The 18,209-nt window shown below is 42.4% G+C and overlaps 1 protein-coding gene across 2 annotated transcripts in view; it reads left to right on the top strand.

Annotated features, from left to right (window-relative positions):
* The first annotated feature begins 1,657 nt into the window (after nucleotides 1-1,657).
* The window catches only part of GNAI3 (guanine nucleotide binding protein (G protein), alpha inhibiting activity polypeptide 3), a 23,084-nt gene continuing 6,532 nt past the window's right edge, over nucleotides 1,658-18,209 (top strand). The window contains exons 1-7 of one of the 2 annotated variants that reach the window (XM_005860113.2): nucleotides 1,658-1,751; nucleotides 6,916-6,958; nucleotides 7,074-7,215; nucleotides 9,379-9,536; nucleotides 11,876-12,004; nucleotides 15,780-15,909; nucleotides 16,332-16,485. In XM_005860113.2, the coding sequence (XP_005860175.2) occupies nucleotides 1,673-1,751; nucleotides 6,916-6,958; nucleotides 7,074-7,215; nucleotides 9,379-9,536; nucleotides 11,876-12,004; nucleotides 15,780-15,909; nucleotides 16,332-16,485 (835 nt within the window). In that variant the 5' untranslated portion in view covers nucleotides 1,658-1,672. Of the gene's footprint in view, nucleotides 1,752-5,369; nucleotides 5,381-6,915; nucleotides 6,959-7,073; nucleotides 7,216-9,378; nucleotides 9,537-11,875; nucleotides 12,005-15,779; nucleotides 15,910-16,331; nucleotides 16,486-18,209 lie in introns of those variants that run through there. The other variant, XM_014534630.1, reaches the window with a different exon arrangement.

The following is an 18,209-nucleotide window of genomic DNA, read 5'->3' as shown; positions in this document are numbered from 1 at the left end:
ATCGATGAGAGAGAAACATCGACCAGCTGCCTCCTGCACACCCACTACTGGGGATGTGCCCGCAACCCAGTACATGCCCTTGACCGGAATCAAACCTGGGACCTTTCAGTCCACAGGCCAACGCTCTATCCACTGAGCCAAACCGGTTTGGTTGCAAGGATATTTATGTGCAAAGGCTGGGCAGGCTTAGAGGGACAGTGAGCTGGGTGGAACAAGGCATTCTGACACTTTAGGCCAGTGATGGCGAACCTATGACACGCGTGTCAGAGGTGACACGTGAACTCATTTTTTTGGTTGATTTTTCTTTGTTAAATGGCATTTAAATATGTAAAATATCAAAAACATAAGTCTTTGTTTTACTATGGTTGCAAATATCAAAAAATTTCTATATGTGACACGGCACCAGAGTTAAGTTAGGGTTTTTCAAAATGCTGACACGCCGAGCTCAAAAGGTTCGCCATCACTGCTTTAGGCTAAGGAAACTTGCTAATTTCACATGAAAAGCAGTTTCTAACTTCTCCCACGAGATCATAAGTTCCTAAGCTTATCTGTATTTGAAGTCTCTGCCCAGCAGTTTCTGACACATACAAGAAATGCTTGTGAGGGGGGAAAAGACTGAGAAACAATTTTTATTTGCTCTATGACATTTTTCGCATCTGTAATTCTGCTAACCTTTTCTTTTACTGAATTAGGAAGTGACTGGTTGTTGTATTAAGAATGATACCTTGAAAAGCATTCTGAATGATATGTCATTTTCACCTTAATCTGAATTTTTACTGTTAGCTACTCTATGCCTGTCAATAGAAGGAATCAGTGGGAGCCATCGATCATCTTGTGATTGGAACGAGCATGGCCTGTGGTCCTGAGATCCTTAGTTAAGGATATTCACTCTTTAAAGAACAGCAGCTAACTTGAATATTCTGCCAGTTGGAGATTATGTCATTACATGAATAGAGGTTTGCTGCCAGACACGCTTTCCTCCATGTTCTGCACTGTCTGATGCTTTCTGTTCTCTGTCCCTTCTTGATCAGGAGTGCCTGTTGGAGACATGCTGATCACTGGATTATGGTCACTATTGTAAATGGTTGGGTTAATAGGATGATGTGACCCATGGTCTGATTTCAAGCCTACGTGTGTCAGAATTAGAGATTGAGTCTGCTGGTAGCTTTATCGAGTCATTATAACTATAGTGTTAGAGTGCAACCACGGAGCACCTAGGCCACAGCCCTTCACAGTTGCTATATAAGGAGACAGTGAGGCCAGGTGGCTTGCCAAAGGTCCTGCAGTTAGTCATGGCCGAGCTAGGACCGAAGTCTACTCTTCCACAGCGTTTATTATGCCATGGTATCGTTCACTAAAAAAATATTTTTAAGTGCCTGAGTTGTAAATGAAAGGTGAGGATAAGTTAGAAAGAAAAATCAAATTTATTTGCTGGTCAAGTTTTCAACCTTCCGTGGTACAGAAGTCAGGTGTTCCCATTTGTCTGATAATGGGGCCTGCAGAGACCAAGAGAGTGTCTTGGTCCAGCACGGGCTGGTCACCTGCACACAGTGCCCTGTCGGACTTAACTACAGACCTCCCGAGGAGGGCAGTGCTCTAGCTAGAATCCTGGGCTTTTAGACACTGCAAGATTTCTCCATGGAAACAGATACTTAACAGGAAGGAGACAGAGATGTTCCAGGTGCCACAAGAATGGCCACTAGTACACGAGGTAGTGGGACAAGGACAAAACACAAGGAAACGCCCGAGAGGTACTGATGGGTGAGAGGTGTGGGAGAGAAGGTAGTAGGCGTATCTAGAGCCGAAAGTATATTTAAGGAAGAGAGGTTTTTTTTTTGTTGTTGTTGTTCCTCTGGGTGGGGTGGAGAAAATGACTCATGCTTTGACATAGTTTGCTGTAGGTTTTAGGTTATAAGTTGCTGTTTAAGAGTGTGAATCCACGTTCCATCTAGGATTTGATTGTTGGGAAACAGCTGCTACTGGGATTTTGAGCCAACATCAGTGTCCAAGGAGTTTTTATTAAATTATATTCTTTGGGCCCCAACGTTACTTGGTGGTATTCTGACAGTGGAAACAGCATTCACAATGGTGGCTGGTTAATGTTTACTGAATACTATCGTGTGTCAGGCACTGTTCTAAGCATCATCAGTTGACGGTTCCACAGGTAAGTAAATCTTATCCCTGAGGGCACAGCAGTGTAAAGGAGCAGAATACGCTCATGCACCCTCTGTGGACTGGCTTGACGTTTCCTTCTAGTCAAAATGAAAGAGGAAAAAAGAGAAGGCATCGGGTGACACTGTTTTTCGAGGATCAGCCCTCTTTCAGGGTTTAAAATCAGTGTGTATATAAGGTAAACATGTTTATTTATGTGATAATTATTTATATATGTTAGCAATTCCCTGGACTTAAAAAAAATCGTGCAAAGAAATCACATGGAGAGGGGACGGGAGTGGTGAGGAGGGGAGTCATTGGTGGGGGAAGGGGACATCTGTAATACTTCAAACAATAAAGATAAATAAAAGAAAAAAGAGAAATCATCAGCATTTCTTATCTTCCATCCCCATAATGTAGTGTGTGTTGTGGGAAGAAGTGGGTGGGGCGTGTAATATGGTGTCTCCTCTCAAGGAGCTCCTTAAAAACAAAACTTAGAATGCGTTTCGGTAAATACGATGATTCTAGAATAGAGCGTGTGCTGGTAAGTTGTTTTTCATCTAACTGTCGGTGATTATGCTAACCTGTACACACACTGCTTGTTCTGTTTGATTGTTTCTAAGCTGATTTTCTAAACCAATTCTACCCCTTTGTTTGCTGCACATTGCCTTCTTGTATTGAGAGCAAGACCATCTAACTTAGCTTCTTCTGCCCTTTTTCTTTCAGAAATCCCTTAGCTTTAGCCCTCGTCCTTTCTTCCTATTGATAACATGACCTTTAGCTATATGTCTTTTCAAGTCTAAATCTTCTAAGTCAAACTGATCTCATTCTCTCCTGTCTCTGGGACCTTTCGACTTTGCTCTCCTATACACCCTACCCCCTGCCCAGTTCCATCCCTTCTGCTACAGAGTCATCTTCAGTTCTTCTCTCTAAGCCATGGATTCCGTCATTGCACTCCCTTTGTATGGATCCCATTCTTTACATCCTTATGATTACTGCCCTGGTAGATTGAAGATGGGCAGGTGAGTCTCCCCTTAAATTTGGTGAATTTTGAAGGAAGGTAGGTAAAAGGATGTAGATAAAATTAGGACGTTCCAAACACCATATCTGTATTGGGAGGGGAAGGTGAGACATGGGGAGCATGTGGGGAAAACCTAAGAGAGATGTTACTAAAGGGAGACTCACTACTGCAGCAACAGAGCACAGAGGATTGAGGTAAAAATGAAGAGTCCAGCCCTAATAAAGGGTTACAGAAGATGTTAGAATTTGGATAATTATTAGATAAACTGGTGCCTTTTTAGTGGTGTCATCTTTGAGCTAGAAGTTTGAGAAAGTTACAGCAATATAATAGGTGTAGCGTCAGGCTGAGATGTGAGGAGTAGAAAGGATTAACTTGAGAAATGCATAAGGAGGAAGAAGATTTGGTTACAGCCTGATGTAAGGAGAGAAGAGTGAGTGAGTTCCAGGTGACTCTTAGATTTCATACTTGGAAGAAAGGTAAGCTGCTGGCACTTTTCATGGTGATCTAGAAGCCGAATGGGTCCAAGCCTTTCGGTAGAAAGCAAATCAGTCTGTATTTGTATAAAATGCCCTGAAACGCCCACTCAATTCTGTGGTCAGTAAGAGGTGCCTTCTTTTAAGAGACAGAACTGGGTACCTAATAAAAGCTTGGGTGAAAAAAATACATATACAAATACATACATTTATATATAGTGTCATAATGAAGAGAAGGACAAACGGACATTTTATCCGGTAGCCTTGGAAAAGCACAGAGGTAGGGCAGCATATAGCTGGTGTGCTTTTTTATTTTCTTCCCCAGAATTGAAATCGAATCATTAGGTTGTGTGTGTTTTTTAAGGTATGCAAGGGAGAAATCACTTCTTTCTTACAGTGTCCTTAGAAAGTTCTCTGCGGGCTACTTGAATATTAACTATTTTAGTGCTACCCCTGATAATTGATTAGGTTATAAGAACAGAGACAATGTCACAGGTAAAAATCCTGTTTGATTCTGTAAAAATGTAGATGTCTGAAATGTTTAAGTTATTTGAATTTTATTTTCACTAACATTTTTGGTTGGTAGAGTTGAGAAATATTTAGTAAAGGATCATACATATTAAACATTAGTCATTTATCTGTTCAGCAGTATTTATTTGCATGACCAACTTATGTTAGGGTTAGTTTTAAGTCCTGGGAATACAGGGATGCATAAACCATCATGGAGCTTATATTTTAGTGGAGAAGACATGAAGTGAACACGTCTGTAATGTGAAGAAGTGACAGGTGCTTCAAGAAAATACAACACAGAGTGAGGGGAGAGAGGGCGAATGGGATGGAGCTTTTTAGGTAGATTAGTCAGGGAATGCTGTTCTGAAGGAGGAAGAAGATTTTGTAAAAACGTGTTCCAGGCAGAGGGAATAGTGATTACAGAGACCATGAGTCAGGATCAAGCTCACTGAGAACCTGTTTGGTATGTTTTCTGACTGACAAGAGCAGAGAGAACAAAATGGAGAATGATGGGAGTCAACGATGAAGAGGTGGACGGGCCAGAGCGCAGTGGGCCTTCCTGCCCCGGGATTTTACTTTGAATGTAATCGGAGGCGGAGGAGAGTTTGAGGTGGAGTTGTGACATGATCTGATTTTCATTTTACAGATTTCATTCCTGCCACTGAGTGGAACACTGACCGTAGGAAAGGCAAGGTCTGAAGCGTTTAGGAAGTCTTTGCAGTAATCACCTGTGGTTTCCAGTGTACTCATCATGATCCATTGTGGGGCAAGAAGAACCTGTTAGAACTACATATTTATTTATTTAAAAATTAGACTTTCCTAATATTTAATATACATATTGGTACTGGCACCCACATTTCATCTGTATGTTAATTATATGTCACCATTTTTAGCTTGAGCGACTGAGTCAGTGCTGGTGTCATTTACTGAGATAAGGAAACGGGATGGGGCGGGCTTTGGTGGGAAGGTAGGGAAGCAGTAACTCAGTTTGGGGCATTTTAAGTTTGTGATGTCTAATAGGAAGCTAATGAGATAGATATACCAGTAGGTGGTTTCCATAGATGAGTCTGGAGCCAAGGTTAGAAGCCAAGATGAAAGATCTAAATTTGGAAATCATTAGCATAGAGGCAGTATACAACAACTTTGGAGCCAAACTGTGTGAGTGCACATTTTTAGCTCTGCTGCTTACTGACTGTAATTGTGGACAAGTTAACATCTCTCTGCTGTATGTACGTCATCTGGGGATAATAATATCTACCACACAGGGTATTGTATTCATTGGGTTAATACAAGCAAAGTGCATGGAATTGTGTCTGGCACTCAGTACTCACTAGCTGTTAACTATTATTATCACTTTATGACTGGTGTTTAAAACACCAGTTAGATGAGATGGCCTAGAGAATGAATGCAGACAGAGAAAAGGGCCAAGGAAATAACCTTTAGAATTCAGACAGGAGGATGTGGGCTCCAGAAAATATTTCAAGGGGAGAAGTTATCAATGTGGACAAGTTCCGTTTAAGAGGTTGAATAAGATGAGGAACAAGAATTGGCCATTGGCTTTGTTAACATGGAAGTTGTGAGACCTGGGGAAGTGGGTTCAGTCGAGTGGTGGGCATGGACATCTGCCTGGAGTGGGTTAGGAGAGAATGGGAGGCACGGAATTGGAGAACATGAGTATAGACAACTCAAGTGTTTTGGTATAAAGAGGAAGAAAAAATGAAGAGGTGGCTAGAGGAAGATACTTGGAGTCGGAAGGTAGGAGGCGGGGTATGTGTTGATTTTAGGATGGAAGGTAATCGAGTAACTTTGTGTACTGATGAGAGTGGCCCAGTAGGAAGAGAAACCTCGATATTTGAGTGACATGGGATAATTGTAGCAGCCAAGACCTGGAGTAGGTACAGTGCGGTGGATAAGTGCACAATTGAAGAGATTAGCCTCAGACATTGGCAGAGACAGTACATTGATGAAGGTAGAGAGTATTCATGGAGGTACACGTAGATTGGTAGATTTGGTTATGGGAAAATGTGTGCATGTTTTTCTTTTAGTTCTTTAATCTTTCCAGTAAAAGAGAGGCTGAGAGTCAGAAGTGGGAACGGGTTTGTAAGGATTGAGGGGGAGTCAGTGTTAAACAGGCATCTTGGAAGGTGGGAAAATGCATTGGCTGGGGAAATGCAGGTGGAATGAATCCCAAGGAGTTCAGCGGGCCCCCCTGACACTTGTGGTCATTAAAGTGGTTCTCGCTGGATGAGGAAGGGACCGTGGGGGTGGGGTATAGAGTGGAAAAGTGCTGGGGACAGTGCCTCCTCTGCTTCTATTTTGAACTCTAGTCCCATGGCTGAGAGGATTGCTCTTGGAACATTCCTCAGGTCCCTGGGGGTTGACAGAGGAATTAATCAATGTGATTAGGCCAACCATGAATCATTTCATTTTTGCCTGTGTTCAGTGTCTGTATCCTGTTTCTTGTAGAGGGTAAGTTCCTAGAGGTGTTGGCTTGTCTCCTGGAGAAGGCCTGCTTTTCACAAGTGGTATGCAGTAGGCCCTGGGACACTGTCAATGAATTTTACTTGGTTGCTGAGTTATGTAAAGAAAGTATAAAAAAACTCTAATGGAGAAGCTCACGGGTTTTTCCTGATAGAAGCCTGACCAAAGTTTTCCCCAGGACCTGTGGTTTCCATTAATCTGGAATTACTACTCTTGTTGATTTCATGCTTTTGTGTTTGATTCCAGATGAGTTCAACATTTGGTTTCCCTTTCTTTCAGGTGCTGGAGAATCTGGTAAAAGCACCATTGTGAAACAGATGAAGTAAGTTGAGACATGGCCTTTTGTAAGACCGCATTTCCTCACAATGCATGAAAGTTCACAGGGTCTTTCCATCTTAGGTCCATCGTAATGATTTGTGGTTTTCTTCTTTTCCAAGAATCATTCATGAGGACGGCTATTCGGAGGAAGAATGTAAACAGTATAGAGTAGTTGTCTACAGCAACACGATACAGTCCATTATTGCCATCATACGAGCCATGGGACGGCTAAAGATCGACTTTGGGGAAGCAGCCAGAGCAGTAAGTGCCTTTCATTTCCTCTCCCCTTGCTCTTTTTCAGTAGATGCAGTTAAGCAAAATTTGCTTCGCGTTTTAGGGAAATGGATTTAAGCAACAAGGTAAGATGTAGCAAAGTACTCTGTGCTCATTTGAGAAGTGTTAGCAATCTGTTTGGGAGGTATTAGCTTGTCAGGTCTTTAGGAAATGGGATAGACTAGGGTTCTGGGATAACTTCTATCCACTTCTTTTACAGCACTGTGTATTATCTTAGAGTAGCAAGTGAGAGCCAGTTGATGGGATGTAACAGAGGCTGCCTGGACATGTAGCTCTGCTTTCTGAGGTGTAGAGACTTAAGGCAGATATCGCTCCCCCAGAATATACTTGGTAAGGACTGAACACCACGTCTAAATTTTAGAGGCAGTTTTTGGTATTCAAGAATATTGTGACCCTGTACTACACTGAACTATAGAATCGAAGTTTCTCTTTTTTATGTGTAAGAATTTATATTTATAGCTCCTCTACTGTCCTTCTAGTTATTTATGGTTGGTTAGAGAGCGAATGGGAAAGAATAGAGCTGGGTGTGGGGCAGGTTGTTTTTCATGTCTGCTGAGGGTGAAGGTATGAAGTTCATTGCAGAGAGGGGCCTCTTTACAGACCTTTATTAAGAAGGTCTATTGTGGGGAAGCAAGATTGGTCAGTGGAAGAGATTAAGTGGTAGGGGAAAGTGTTTCCTCCTGAAACAGTGTTTACAAAGTCAGGACAGCAAAATTATGATACAGTAGCTCTCTCTTCAAGTTTCTAAAATTAGAACCATGGTATTAAATTTAAAAAGTAATGCTTATTGAGGTGTTTTTAATATCTGCATGAGTATGGGTCAGATTTCAGAACCAGGGGACTATAAAGTCTTCAAATGTTAAATAAAGACGATACCATCTCTGTAGAAGGGCCTGCTCACTGTTGGGTATTTGCCAGTTTATGTCATTTTGCAGCTTTTCTCAGTCATTCACTCCTTTATGTTAAATACTTATCTCTGGAAAGAAAGGAGGGCAATGCGGATGTTAGATAAAGTTTCGTAGAGAGGGTTGGGCCTAAAAATACAGTAAAGAAACAGGAAAGGATCTTACAGGAGGAGTAGTACTCGGCAAACACCATGCAGGCCGAAGACCCCGAGTTAGGCAGAATTAATGGGACGCACTCGGGTTAGTTTTGTGTTGCTTCGCCTGCGCAGGTGGATTCACACATCTTCGGAGGTTTGGGCTGTGATTGTCCCTGTGGTTGGAAATGCTCTTTGCTGGCCACTGTGATACAATTGATTGCTCCCCTCCCCCCTTTTTCTTTACCAAGAATATGCTTCTTTCGTTTCTGTGTTTGTAGAGTCATTTGGAAATCTCCTGAGGCAGGTATTGGATTTGAGGGGGAATCATCCCATGAGACTGGTGTTCTTTTTTATACCATCTGACAATTGGGGCTGAGAAGAATAAAGCAAAACAGTCACAGTTCTCCCAGCCCCTTTCGGTCCTCTCCCCCCACTCCCGCATTTGATGTTTAAAAACTCTAACTGCTTGTACAGCTAGGTCCCTGACTCAGGAAGTTTGGATCGAATCTCTCTTTGTAGCTACTTTTCCTTTTGCTGCCTTTCCCCCTGTCTTATTAGAGAGTTATTACTGCGCTGGGGAAATCCAGAGACTGCATTTGCCCTGGGGGATTTGTGTCTCCCACTAGACTTCCAGACTTCCAAAATGCCTTCTGCTCCTTTCTGACCTGAAGGGGGAAGAAGAGAACACTTTCTCCTTAAACTGATTCTACTTCCTTGGACGTGTGCAGGCTTCACCTCTTACATGCTAGTCTTCATTTCTATTTTTATTGGAGACTTCCTTGAACAGAATGCAAATGAGTTACATATGTCTGTCTCACAGGCCAGTTTTTTTTCCTGCCAAAATGTATGCGTAACCAGGATGGAGATTAGTAGGCCAGTCAGAAGGAGATGTTTGCAGGGGATGGTGGTCTGTGGAGGAAGTGGGTAGGGGTAGGGGCGTGAAACCATTCCTCAGTTCAGCTCTGCACTTGTGACTGTAGTGGAGAAGGGGTGAGACTCAGTGCCTCGTTAGAAATAATATAACATGATGCTCGTGTGTGTGTGTGTGGAAGTCTTTAAGAACTGGAGGACCATCTGTCTCTCTTCAGGATGATGCCCGGCAGTTATTTGTCTTAGCTGGCAGTGCCGAGGAAGGAGTCATGACCCCGGAACTGGCAGGAGTGATTAGACGGCTGTGGCGAGATGGTGGCGTGCAGGCTTGCTTCTGCAGATCCAGGGAGTACCAGCTCAACGATTCTGCCTCATAGTAAGTCATTTCCCTCTATCACAGAAAACAGCTCAGTTCATTGCCCATCCTTACGGAAATGGGGAAGGAGCAGACACTCTTGAAGTCTATGGATTCCTTATAGAGATGGTTTCAGTTCAGTTGGAGAGCCCTTGGTCATTTTGTATGACCTGGAGAAAAACGTTTCCTCTTGGAATGTAAGTGGGAGACAGAGCTCTATGGTAGTTGGTAAAGAGCAGGGGAAAGTGGTGAGACACCTCCTGCAGCTGGCTCCTGCTTCTCTCCCAGCTCGGGAATCCCTCTGTGCACCAGGGCTTTGCATCGATTGCCAGCAAGCGAGGGAGTTTAGGATTGTGACTCCCTTTCTATGCATCCACCTCTGTGGCTGGTTGCAATATGGATTTCCCGGGGACTAGTCACCACTGATAAATCTTTTGCCAGATAACGCAATAGCAGACTTTACATAGAAGGAGATGTTGAGTCTTGGAACGAAATTGAAGCATCTGTTTGTCAAGGAAATTCTCTTGGTTTATGTGCTTTTAGGAAATTTGTAATGAATACTTATATTAAGCTATAATGTGCTATCCTGTTTTGCTTCTTTTACATTTTTACTTATCATACCTTTTTTCAGAATGTTGTTTTTTTTTAACATGCATTTTGGGGGCTTGGTGAGTTCTTGTTACTTGTATTCATTTTTTTACTAAATGAAGACGCTTTTAAACATTAAGGTATTTTCTCCAGTATTATATTGTCCTACTTTCCCCATTCTCATTCCAATGTAAGTTGTTACAGAAGAAATTAAATGATATTTGAAAAACTTATTCTTCAAGAGAAAATTTGACTTGCGAACCATTTCAAGATTCTTGCCCATCTTTTTTTTAATATTTTTAAATTGCAGCTATTGGTAGTTTAAATAATTCTCCCAGTAGTCATCAAAGCTAGATTGTAGTTGTTTCTTCCATCATACATTCAGTAATCTCTAAATCCTCCAGCTACACCTAAAGACATGTGATTTATAGAGGTGCTGTTTTTGTGGGGTTTTTTTTCATAATTGTTGACCTAAGCTTGACTGGCTCCTTATTAATGACTAGGGGCCCAATGCACGAATTCGTGCACCTTGAAAGGAACTGTGGGCTGCAAGACTGTAGTGGGTACAGGGGTGGGTCTTGGCCCATCCTGTGCGCCCCCACCCGGCCCCTCCCACCATGGCCTGGGTCCCCTCTCTGCTGGCAGCCCCGCTGCCACTCCCATGCACTGATGCTGATGGTGCGAGTAGCGGCTGCTGCCCCGATCTCCCCTCAGGAGAAGGGGGAGGTGGAGAAGCCCTCGGGTGATTGGGGCCAGCAGCCGTCACTCGCACCCGCTGACGGCGCCAAGTGATTGGGACCAGCGCCAGGCACCGGCAGTGGGTGCGAGCGGGGCCATCACTGGCAGCAGGTGCGAGAGGCAGCTGCTGGTCCCGATTGCCCCTCAGGAATAGGGGGAGGTGGAAAAGCCTTGAGGGGCGATCGAGGCCAGCAGGCACCACTCGCACCTGCTGACAGCGCCAAGCGATGGGAGCTGACGCCAGGCACCAGCAGCAGGGAAAAGTGGCAGCTCCAGTGCTGGCAGCAGGTATGAGTGGGGCCAGCGCACAGGAGCAAAGAATTTTCAGTAGCCACCAGAGGTTCGCCCCAATGACAGTGACCGGTGCCCCGCTTGGTCTGGTGCCCCCACTCACCTGCTCCACCATCCCGCCATGGCCAACTCCCGCCATGTTCCATGCTCTGCTGCCTGCTGCCGACGTCCGCCATGGTCTGTGTGCGCCCCCTGGTGGTCAACGCACGCCATAGCAACCGGTTGTTCGGTTGTTCCGCCATTTGATCTATTTGCATATTAGCCTTTTATTAAATAAGATTCTCTTACAATGGTGCCACCTGTTCTTCATGTCAGGCCACAAATCTTTAGAAACCCTGAAATGAAAAATTTAATTTAGCTGTGAATCAGTCTTTTAATTATTTTATGACAAATTAAATTTCTTTGAAGGTATTTATAGTTTGTTTTTGGCTTAGATTTTAAAAAACCCCACAACTTTCAGTTTCATAAATAAAAACAGGAACTACTCATTCTTATTGAGCATAGTTCTCTTTTTAGTAATTCAAACACTATTCTTTAAAGTCCTGTCAGTTTTGTGTGGTGTTTATAGAACCTACTCTGTCCTCTGCTAGGCTCAGATTTTCTTATTTCTGTGATAGGAAGATGTGATTCTGTTCGGCCACTTTAGCTCAGGATCTACTTTTGGCAGGAACTAGTTTAGTCTGTTGACTTGCTGTGCACATGGTTGGTTTCACCAGGTAAACATAAACGTGTATTTTATTTAGTTACCTAAATGATTTGGAAAGAATATCCCAAACCAACTACATTCCAACTCAGCAAGATGTCCTGCGGACAAGAGTGAAGACCACAGGCATTGTGGAAACGCATTTCACCTTCAAAGAACTGTACTTCAAGTAAGTCACCAACACAAACATCATTCGTCACTTAGTCTCTCTCAGAGTGAAAGTTCTCTAGGCAGGAGCTCTTGGTTTAGAAACTTACCGTATTCATCAGCCTGTATTTGAATGTTTCAACTATAAGAGTCCAAGCATTTCTTTTTTCTCCAAGTAGCATAAATACTTTTGTCCATTTTGAGGAACTAAAATCAAAATTAAGTTATAACTTGGGTGTCAGTAGAAGTAATCATATGGCTACTACTGTGTTTTTTTTTATTTTTTATTTTTATTGATTTCAGAGAGGAAGGGAGAGGAAGAGAGAGAGAGAAAAACATCAGTGAGGAGAGAATCATTGATCGGCTGCCTCCTGCATGCCCCCTACTGGGGATCAAACCCACAACCCGGGCATGTGCCCTGACCAGAAATCGAACCAGTGACTTCCTGGTTCATAGGTCAGTGCTCAACCACTGAGCCATGCTGGCTGGGTGCAATGTGTTTTGTTTTTAATTTTATTCTTTTCAGCTGCTTTTTGTTGGAACCACCAAAACAGGTATTGGGTGTTTATTGTTTAGAAGGGTAACAACAATTCTAAAAGGGCAGGAAACCAGTTATGTGGCTTTGTTCGGCCATTTTGGCATTAAAATGAAAATGCTTTTCTCACCAGTGTCAGTCCTCTCTTCCTGGTTGCATATCCCTTTAAGTTTAGTGGAATGGAGCTAATGTAGTTAGGACTCTTGGACTGATCTGTGCACAGTATACGCACAACTGAGTTTTTAATACAGAGCAGAGTGGGAAATATTTCTGGGGATAAAGATATTTGGAGAGGTACGATGACATATAAACAGTGGTTGTTTCAGAGAAAATTCTAGTATTTCAATACAAAGAATTTTCTCATCAGCATTAGTAATTCTAAAATAGGCTTCAGCTCATCTCTGTGTTATTGGTCTTTTGTAAATACTAGAACTGTCTTTGGTTTCTGTTTTCTGCTTTTGTGACCTTTGAGATTAGAAGTAGACTTTCCCCCTTCAATGTCTGATGTTCTTTTTAGCTACCTCTTTATGCTTGTATGCAGGATGTAATCGTGAGCATTGTTGCATACAAATGTAACTTTTAGCTCAGAACTTCTGTTTTCTTTTTTCTGAAAAAAAAATTAATTTAGAGGATTTGTGAAATCCACAGTTTAAGTATTGGATTCCAGTTGAGGCCTTGAAATTTTAGTATACCTATTTGTAACCTGGAAATACAGGAAATAGCAATCCAGCTGAATATTTATAGAAGAGTTCTTATCTTTAGAACTGGTGAACTTATTTAACAAGAGTGTCAGAGGCCCTGGCCAGTGTTGCTCAGTGAGTTGGATCATAGTGTCATGCACTGAAGGGTCACAGGTTTGATTCCCAGTCAGGGTAGTTGCCCAGGTTGCAGGTTCAATCCCCGGTTAGGGCACATATGGGAGGCAACCGATCGATGTTTCTGTTTCTCCCTCCCTCTCCCCCTCCCCCTCCCTCTCTTCTTTTCCCTTCCTCTCTTTTTAAAAAATAAATAAAAACACATCCTCAGGTGAGAGTAAAAAAAAAGAGTAACAGAGGCCACTTGGATTATCACCCATGAAACCATGTCTCTTTGTGTACTATAAGATTAGTAATCCATTTATAATTAAATGTCATGACATTTATTTATTTATTTTTTTAAAATATATTTCTTTATTGATTTCAAAGAGCAAGGGAGAAGGAGAGAGAGATAGAAACATCAATGATGAGAGAGAATTGATCGGCTGGGCTGCTTCCTGCATGCCCCCTACTGGGATTGAGCCCGCAACCCAGGCGCATGCCCTTGGCCGGAATCGAACCTAGGTCCGCAGGCTGACGCTCTATCCACTGAGCCAAGCCGGCTAGGGCTCATGACCTTTATTTATTTAGTGTGGGAACTTTCTTGTTGATGTTGGGATAGACTGTTCTCTAGTTAGGTAAATCCTACTGGTCTTCCAATGTCAGGATCAGTAGCCAGATCTAATTAAGGTGCTGTACCCACTGTATTGTTGGCATGTAGACATCTTGTTATGAAGTACTATCATTTCTTCCTTTTCCTCTTCTCTCTAGGCAAAACCACTATCCATTTATTCAAACATTTATTGAACATCTGCTATATGCAAGGCATTGTGTAATTGCTTACTTGCCTCTCAGTTATGAGGTAATGTTTATAAAATGTCGATCTGTTAGTGAATGATATTGTAAATGTTAACATGTGCTAAAAGTCCACATTGGGAGCATCATAGTGTTCCACTAGTTTTATGAACTTTTTAGAAGAAAATGGAGGAGTAAACCAAAATTATTGGGGTACCAGTGTATGTCTCCCCTTGAAAGACGTCCCTGGTGAAATATATGATGTTAGCGCTCCTAAAACCTATAGTATGACCTGTATTAAAGCCAACTTGTGATTGCATCATTGTCGGCATCATGACCAAAGTTCGGGAAAAAACACTATGAGATCAATCAGAAGAAAAAGTTGGTCATGAAGAGATAAATGACCATTTTCTTCAAAATCACATTGAGAAATTACTCAACTGCCTCTATGTCTTCAGGGAAAAAATCTCTGGAACTAGGTCCCTAGCCACTGTAGATCTGATAAACTAAACCAGCTTGGCAGAGTTTTAACCTTTAAACATTTTGTTGCCATCATCAAACATACATCTTCAGGATGTCTGACCTTTTGTCTGCCGACCTCCTCCGACCCTAGTACCAGCTGAGACACAGCTGTGCGGGTGCTTCTTGTACTGTAGGAGGTGGATGAGGACATTGTTGACAGAAGTTCAGCAGGTGACACAGGATATAAGTGAGCCCCCAGAAGGGAGCAGTGGACTAAAACTAACCGGGATGGAACATGCAGTGTGTCAACACTTGAGGCTTTGTTAGTATTAATTAGGTTCAAATAAGACTGGGGTCGAGAAGCATTAGTTTTGTTTTTAGATACTGACTTGTTAAGCGTCCTACCAAAACAACATAATTCCCTTTTTTCCATAATTAATCTCTAAAATATTTTTCTTTAAGAAAAATGTATCTCAATTATACCTAAATTTTTTTTAAAAGAAAAGAAAACAAACTTTTGAATCAGTAGGGAGAAGTTATGGAGAGAATGCAAGTTGGGGATTTATATTTATTACGTTCTCAAAAGAGGTAAACCATTTGAGAGGTTGCAGTGTTTGTGGATAAGAGCCTGGGCGCTGGGGTCAGAGTGCCTGGGTTCAGATCCTCGGTCCTTATTTGTTAGTTGTGTGTCGTTGGGCAAATTAGTTAACACATCTGTGCCTCAATTTCTTCATCTGTAAAATTGGGATACTTGTAGGAGTCAGGAGTGCTATGAGGGTTAAATCAGTTAATGCACTTAAGATAATTAGGATGGTGTCTGGCATCATGGTAAACACTCAGTAAATATTAGGTATCGTTATTATCTTAAGTTGTATTATTCAGCTCTTTATTTTCCCTGTCCTTTTTCCTCCCCTTCCTTTTATCCATTTCAGTGCTTACTCTGCTGGCTTGGCACATCTGGTACAAGCTGATAGAGAGGAGGCTCACTATCTCTAAAATGAGAATTTTTATTATTCCAGAGATTTATTTTCTCATATTTTGTTTTAATTTAACCACAGATAATTATTTTGACTACACTTTATCTGCTCCTTTGTCTGTTTTTTTTCCCATTACACATGGGGTTTGGAATATGCAATAGTGGGAAATCCCTCACCATTTCAGTTCAGGGAGGGGTGTGTGATCTTGCTGAATTTGTGCTTCCCCTTCCTCAGGATGTTTGATGTAGGCGGCCAAAGATCGGAACGAAAAAAGTGGATTCACTGTTTTGAAGGAGTGACAGCCATCATCTTCTGTGTGGCTCTCAGTGACTATGACCTTGTTCTGGCTGAGGATGAGGAGATGGTATGTTGGAGCCTCCATAAAAAGCCTGTCTCGTGCATCCAGGAAATGGAAACTAACTTTTAGGAAGACTGTGCATCCATGTGCTCATTGAATCAAAACTTACATCCCTAACTTTTTTCCTTGTCAGTGAAATTCGATTTTCAAAATATTCATTCCTGCCCTATTGACTTTAAGAGATATGACCATGGCAGCACATGGAGTATGTGGGCAGGATTGAGTCCTCTTATCAGCAGTCCTTCTTCCCACCTCCTAATCTTCCAAGAATTACAAAAATGAGGACTGGCCCAGGTGTTTTGTTATCAGTGTCTGACTTAATTCCACGGTTGTCATTCAGTGCTTTTAAAACTTGGTCTGTGTTTTCATGAACAGTTGTCCACCTTTGCTTTTTGTGACTGACCTATCATCCTTTATTTCTTTCTTAGAACCGAATGCATGAAAGCATGAAACTGTTTGACAGCATTTGTAACAACAAATGGTTTACAGACACTTCAATCATTCTCTTCCTCAACAAGAAAGATCTTTTTGAGGAAAAAATAAAGAGGAGTCCATTAACTATCTGTTATCCAGAATACACGGGTAAGTGGTCATGAAAGATTTTGTTAGAAGCACCCACCTGAGATCAACGCTTAGTGACATTCCTACAACTGCCTTTTGTTTGGAACAAAGCCTGTTATCCTTATGGGGAGTGTTTGCCGGTAGTGGAATCAACATAAGTATGTGATTAGACCCCTCGAGTCTAAAGTGCTGTTCCAGACACACATGAGTTTACAAGTGTGTTTTATATTTCTGTTCTTATTTTCTGAGGGATATAGAGAAAGAAAAAAATCAAAATTTGGCATAAATACATTCAAAAAAGTGCAAGGATAAGGTGCAATCTTTGCACTCAAGAAACTGACAGTCGTCGTAGCGAGCATGTGAGCATGTGAGATACACATGCCCACACGAAGGATTTCATTGTAGTATGAAATGTTGATGAAAGAAAAACAGAAGCAGTGGTTACCTCGATGGGGTCAGTGCAGTCTTTGTCTCGAGGAAGTGACACTTAGAGTGAGACAGGAAGAGGATGAATTAGATACCACCCAGCGGACGGGGAATTTTAGGAAGAGGGAATAGCATGTATGGAGGTAAAAAGGGACGTGATTTGTTCCGGAACCTGGGAGGAATTTGTTATGGCTGAGCGTTAAGTCGGGGGAAGGACTGGTTGGAGAGATGGGATACTCCCGCAGGGCCTAGTTTCTCATGTTGAGACCATGGGGAAGGAACTATTAAAGGATTTTAATTGGGAACATGAAATCATAGGATCTGTGCTTCAAAATGGCAATGAAGATAGATAGTAGGGGAGTTGAATTAGTAAGGACTCTCTTTGGGTGCAAGTAAATCTTTTGGTGAAGATATGGGGATATACCATAGACGTCAAGGGCAAGAGTGCAGGCATGTCTTAACCGTGCAGTTAGAACTAGGAATAGAAAGCTGTCACGAATCCCTATTTCTTTTCTCTCCTCTCTGTTTCCCGCCCTGCCCCTGTGTGTTTTCTTTATTCTTCTCTCTTTACCAACTTCTTCTGCTGCTCAATTTATGTGATAAAAGATGGTTCTGCCACTGTTTCTGTATTTCCTCCATTTAAAAGACCAGGCTAGACTGAGTTCAAATTCCCCAGGTTCACATTCCTAGGAGAGACATGGCTGCCAGGGCTGCACCACTATGACTTTTAGATCAGAGTCGGGCATTTCCGGGGAAGTGGACTCTTCGCTGAGCAGACACTGTAAATGCCTTCTATGATAAGGCGAGGGTAGGGACGTGGGGAGAAGCAGAGCTACTCCCCGAGTTCTGTCTTGATTGGGTGCTGGTGCTGTGCTCTGAATTCGTATTTAGGAATGTGGGTTTTGAAGTGTCTGGAACACCCAGATGGAGATATCTAATAGGCAGTTATTGTGTATGTGGACTTGGAGCTTGGAGAGAGGTTGAGGGTTAAGGTATATTGATTGGGGATACAGTGTGGAAATGAAAATGATGACTCAGTGGATATTATAGAAAGAGGAGAGAAAAGGACCATGGATGGGATAGGAGAGTATCAGCCTCTCTTGGCAGGAGAGAAAGAAGGGTTTGTAGAGGATCCAAAAGGAACCAGAAGAGCCAAAATATCACAAACTAAGAGGAGCGTCTAAGAAGTGAGGAGTGTTTGCCAAAACCGGTTTGGCTCAGTGGATAGAGCGTCTGCCTGCAGACTGAAAGGTCCCAGGTTCAATTCCGGTCAAGGGCATGTACCTGGGTTGCGGGCACATCCCCAGGGTGTGCAGGAG

Source organism: Myotis brandtii, unplaced genomic scaffold, assembly GCF_000412655.1.
Source record: "Myotis brandtii unplaced genomic scaffold, ASM41265v1 scaffold131, whole genome shotgun sequence".
NCBI lineage: Eukaryota > Metazoa > Chordata > Mammalia > Chiroptera > Vespertilionidae > Myotis > Myotis brandtii.
The sequence above is the reverse complement of the archived record's forward strand: the minus strand, read 5'-3'. Positions and strand labels throughout refer to the sequence as shown.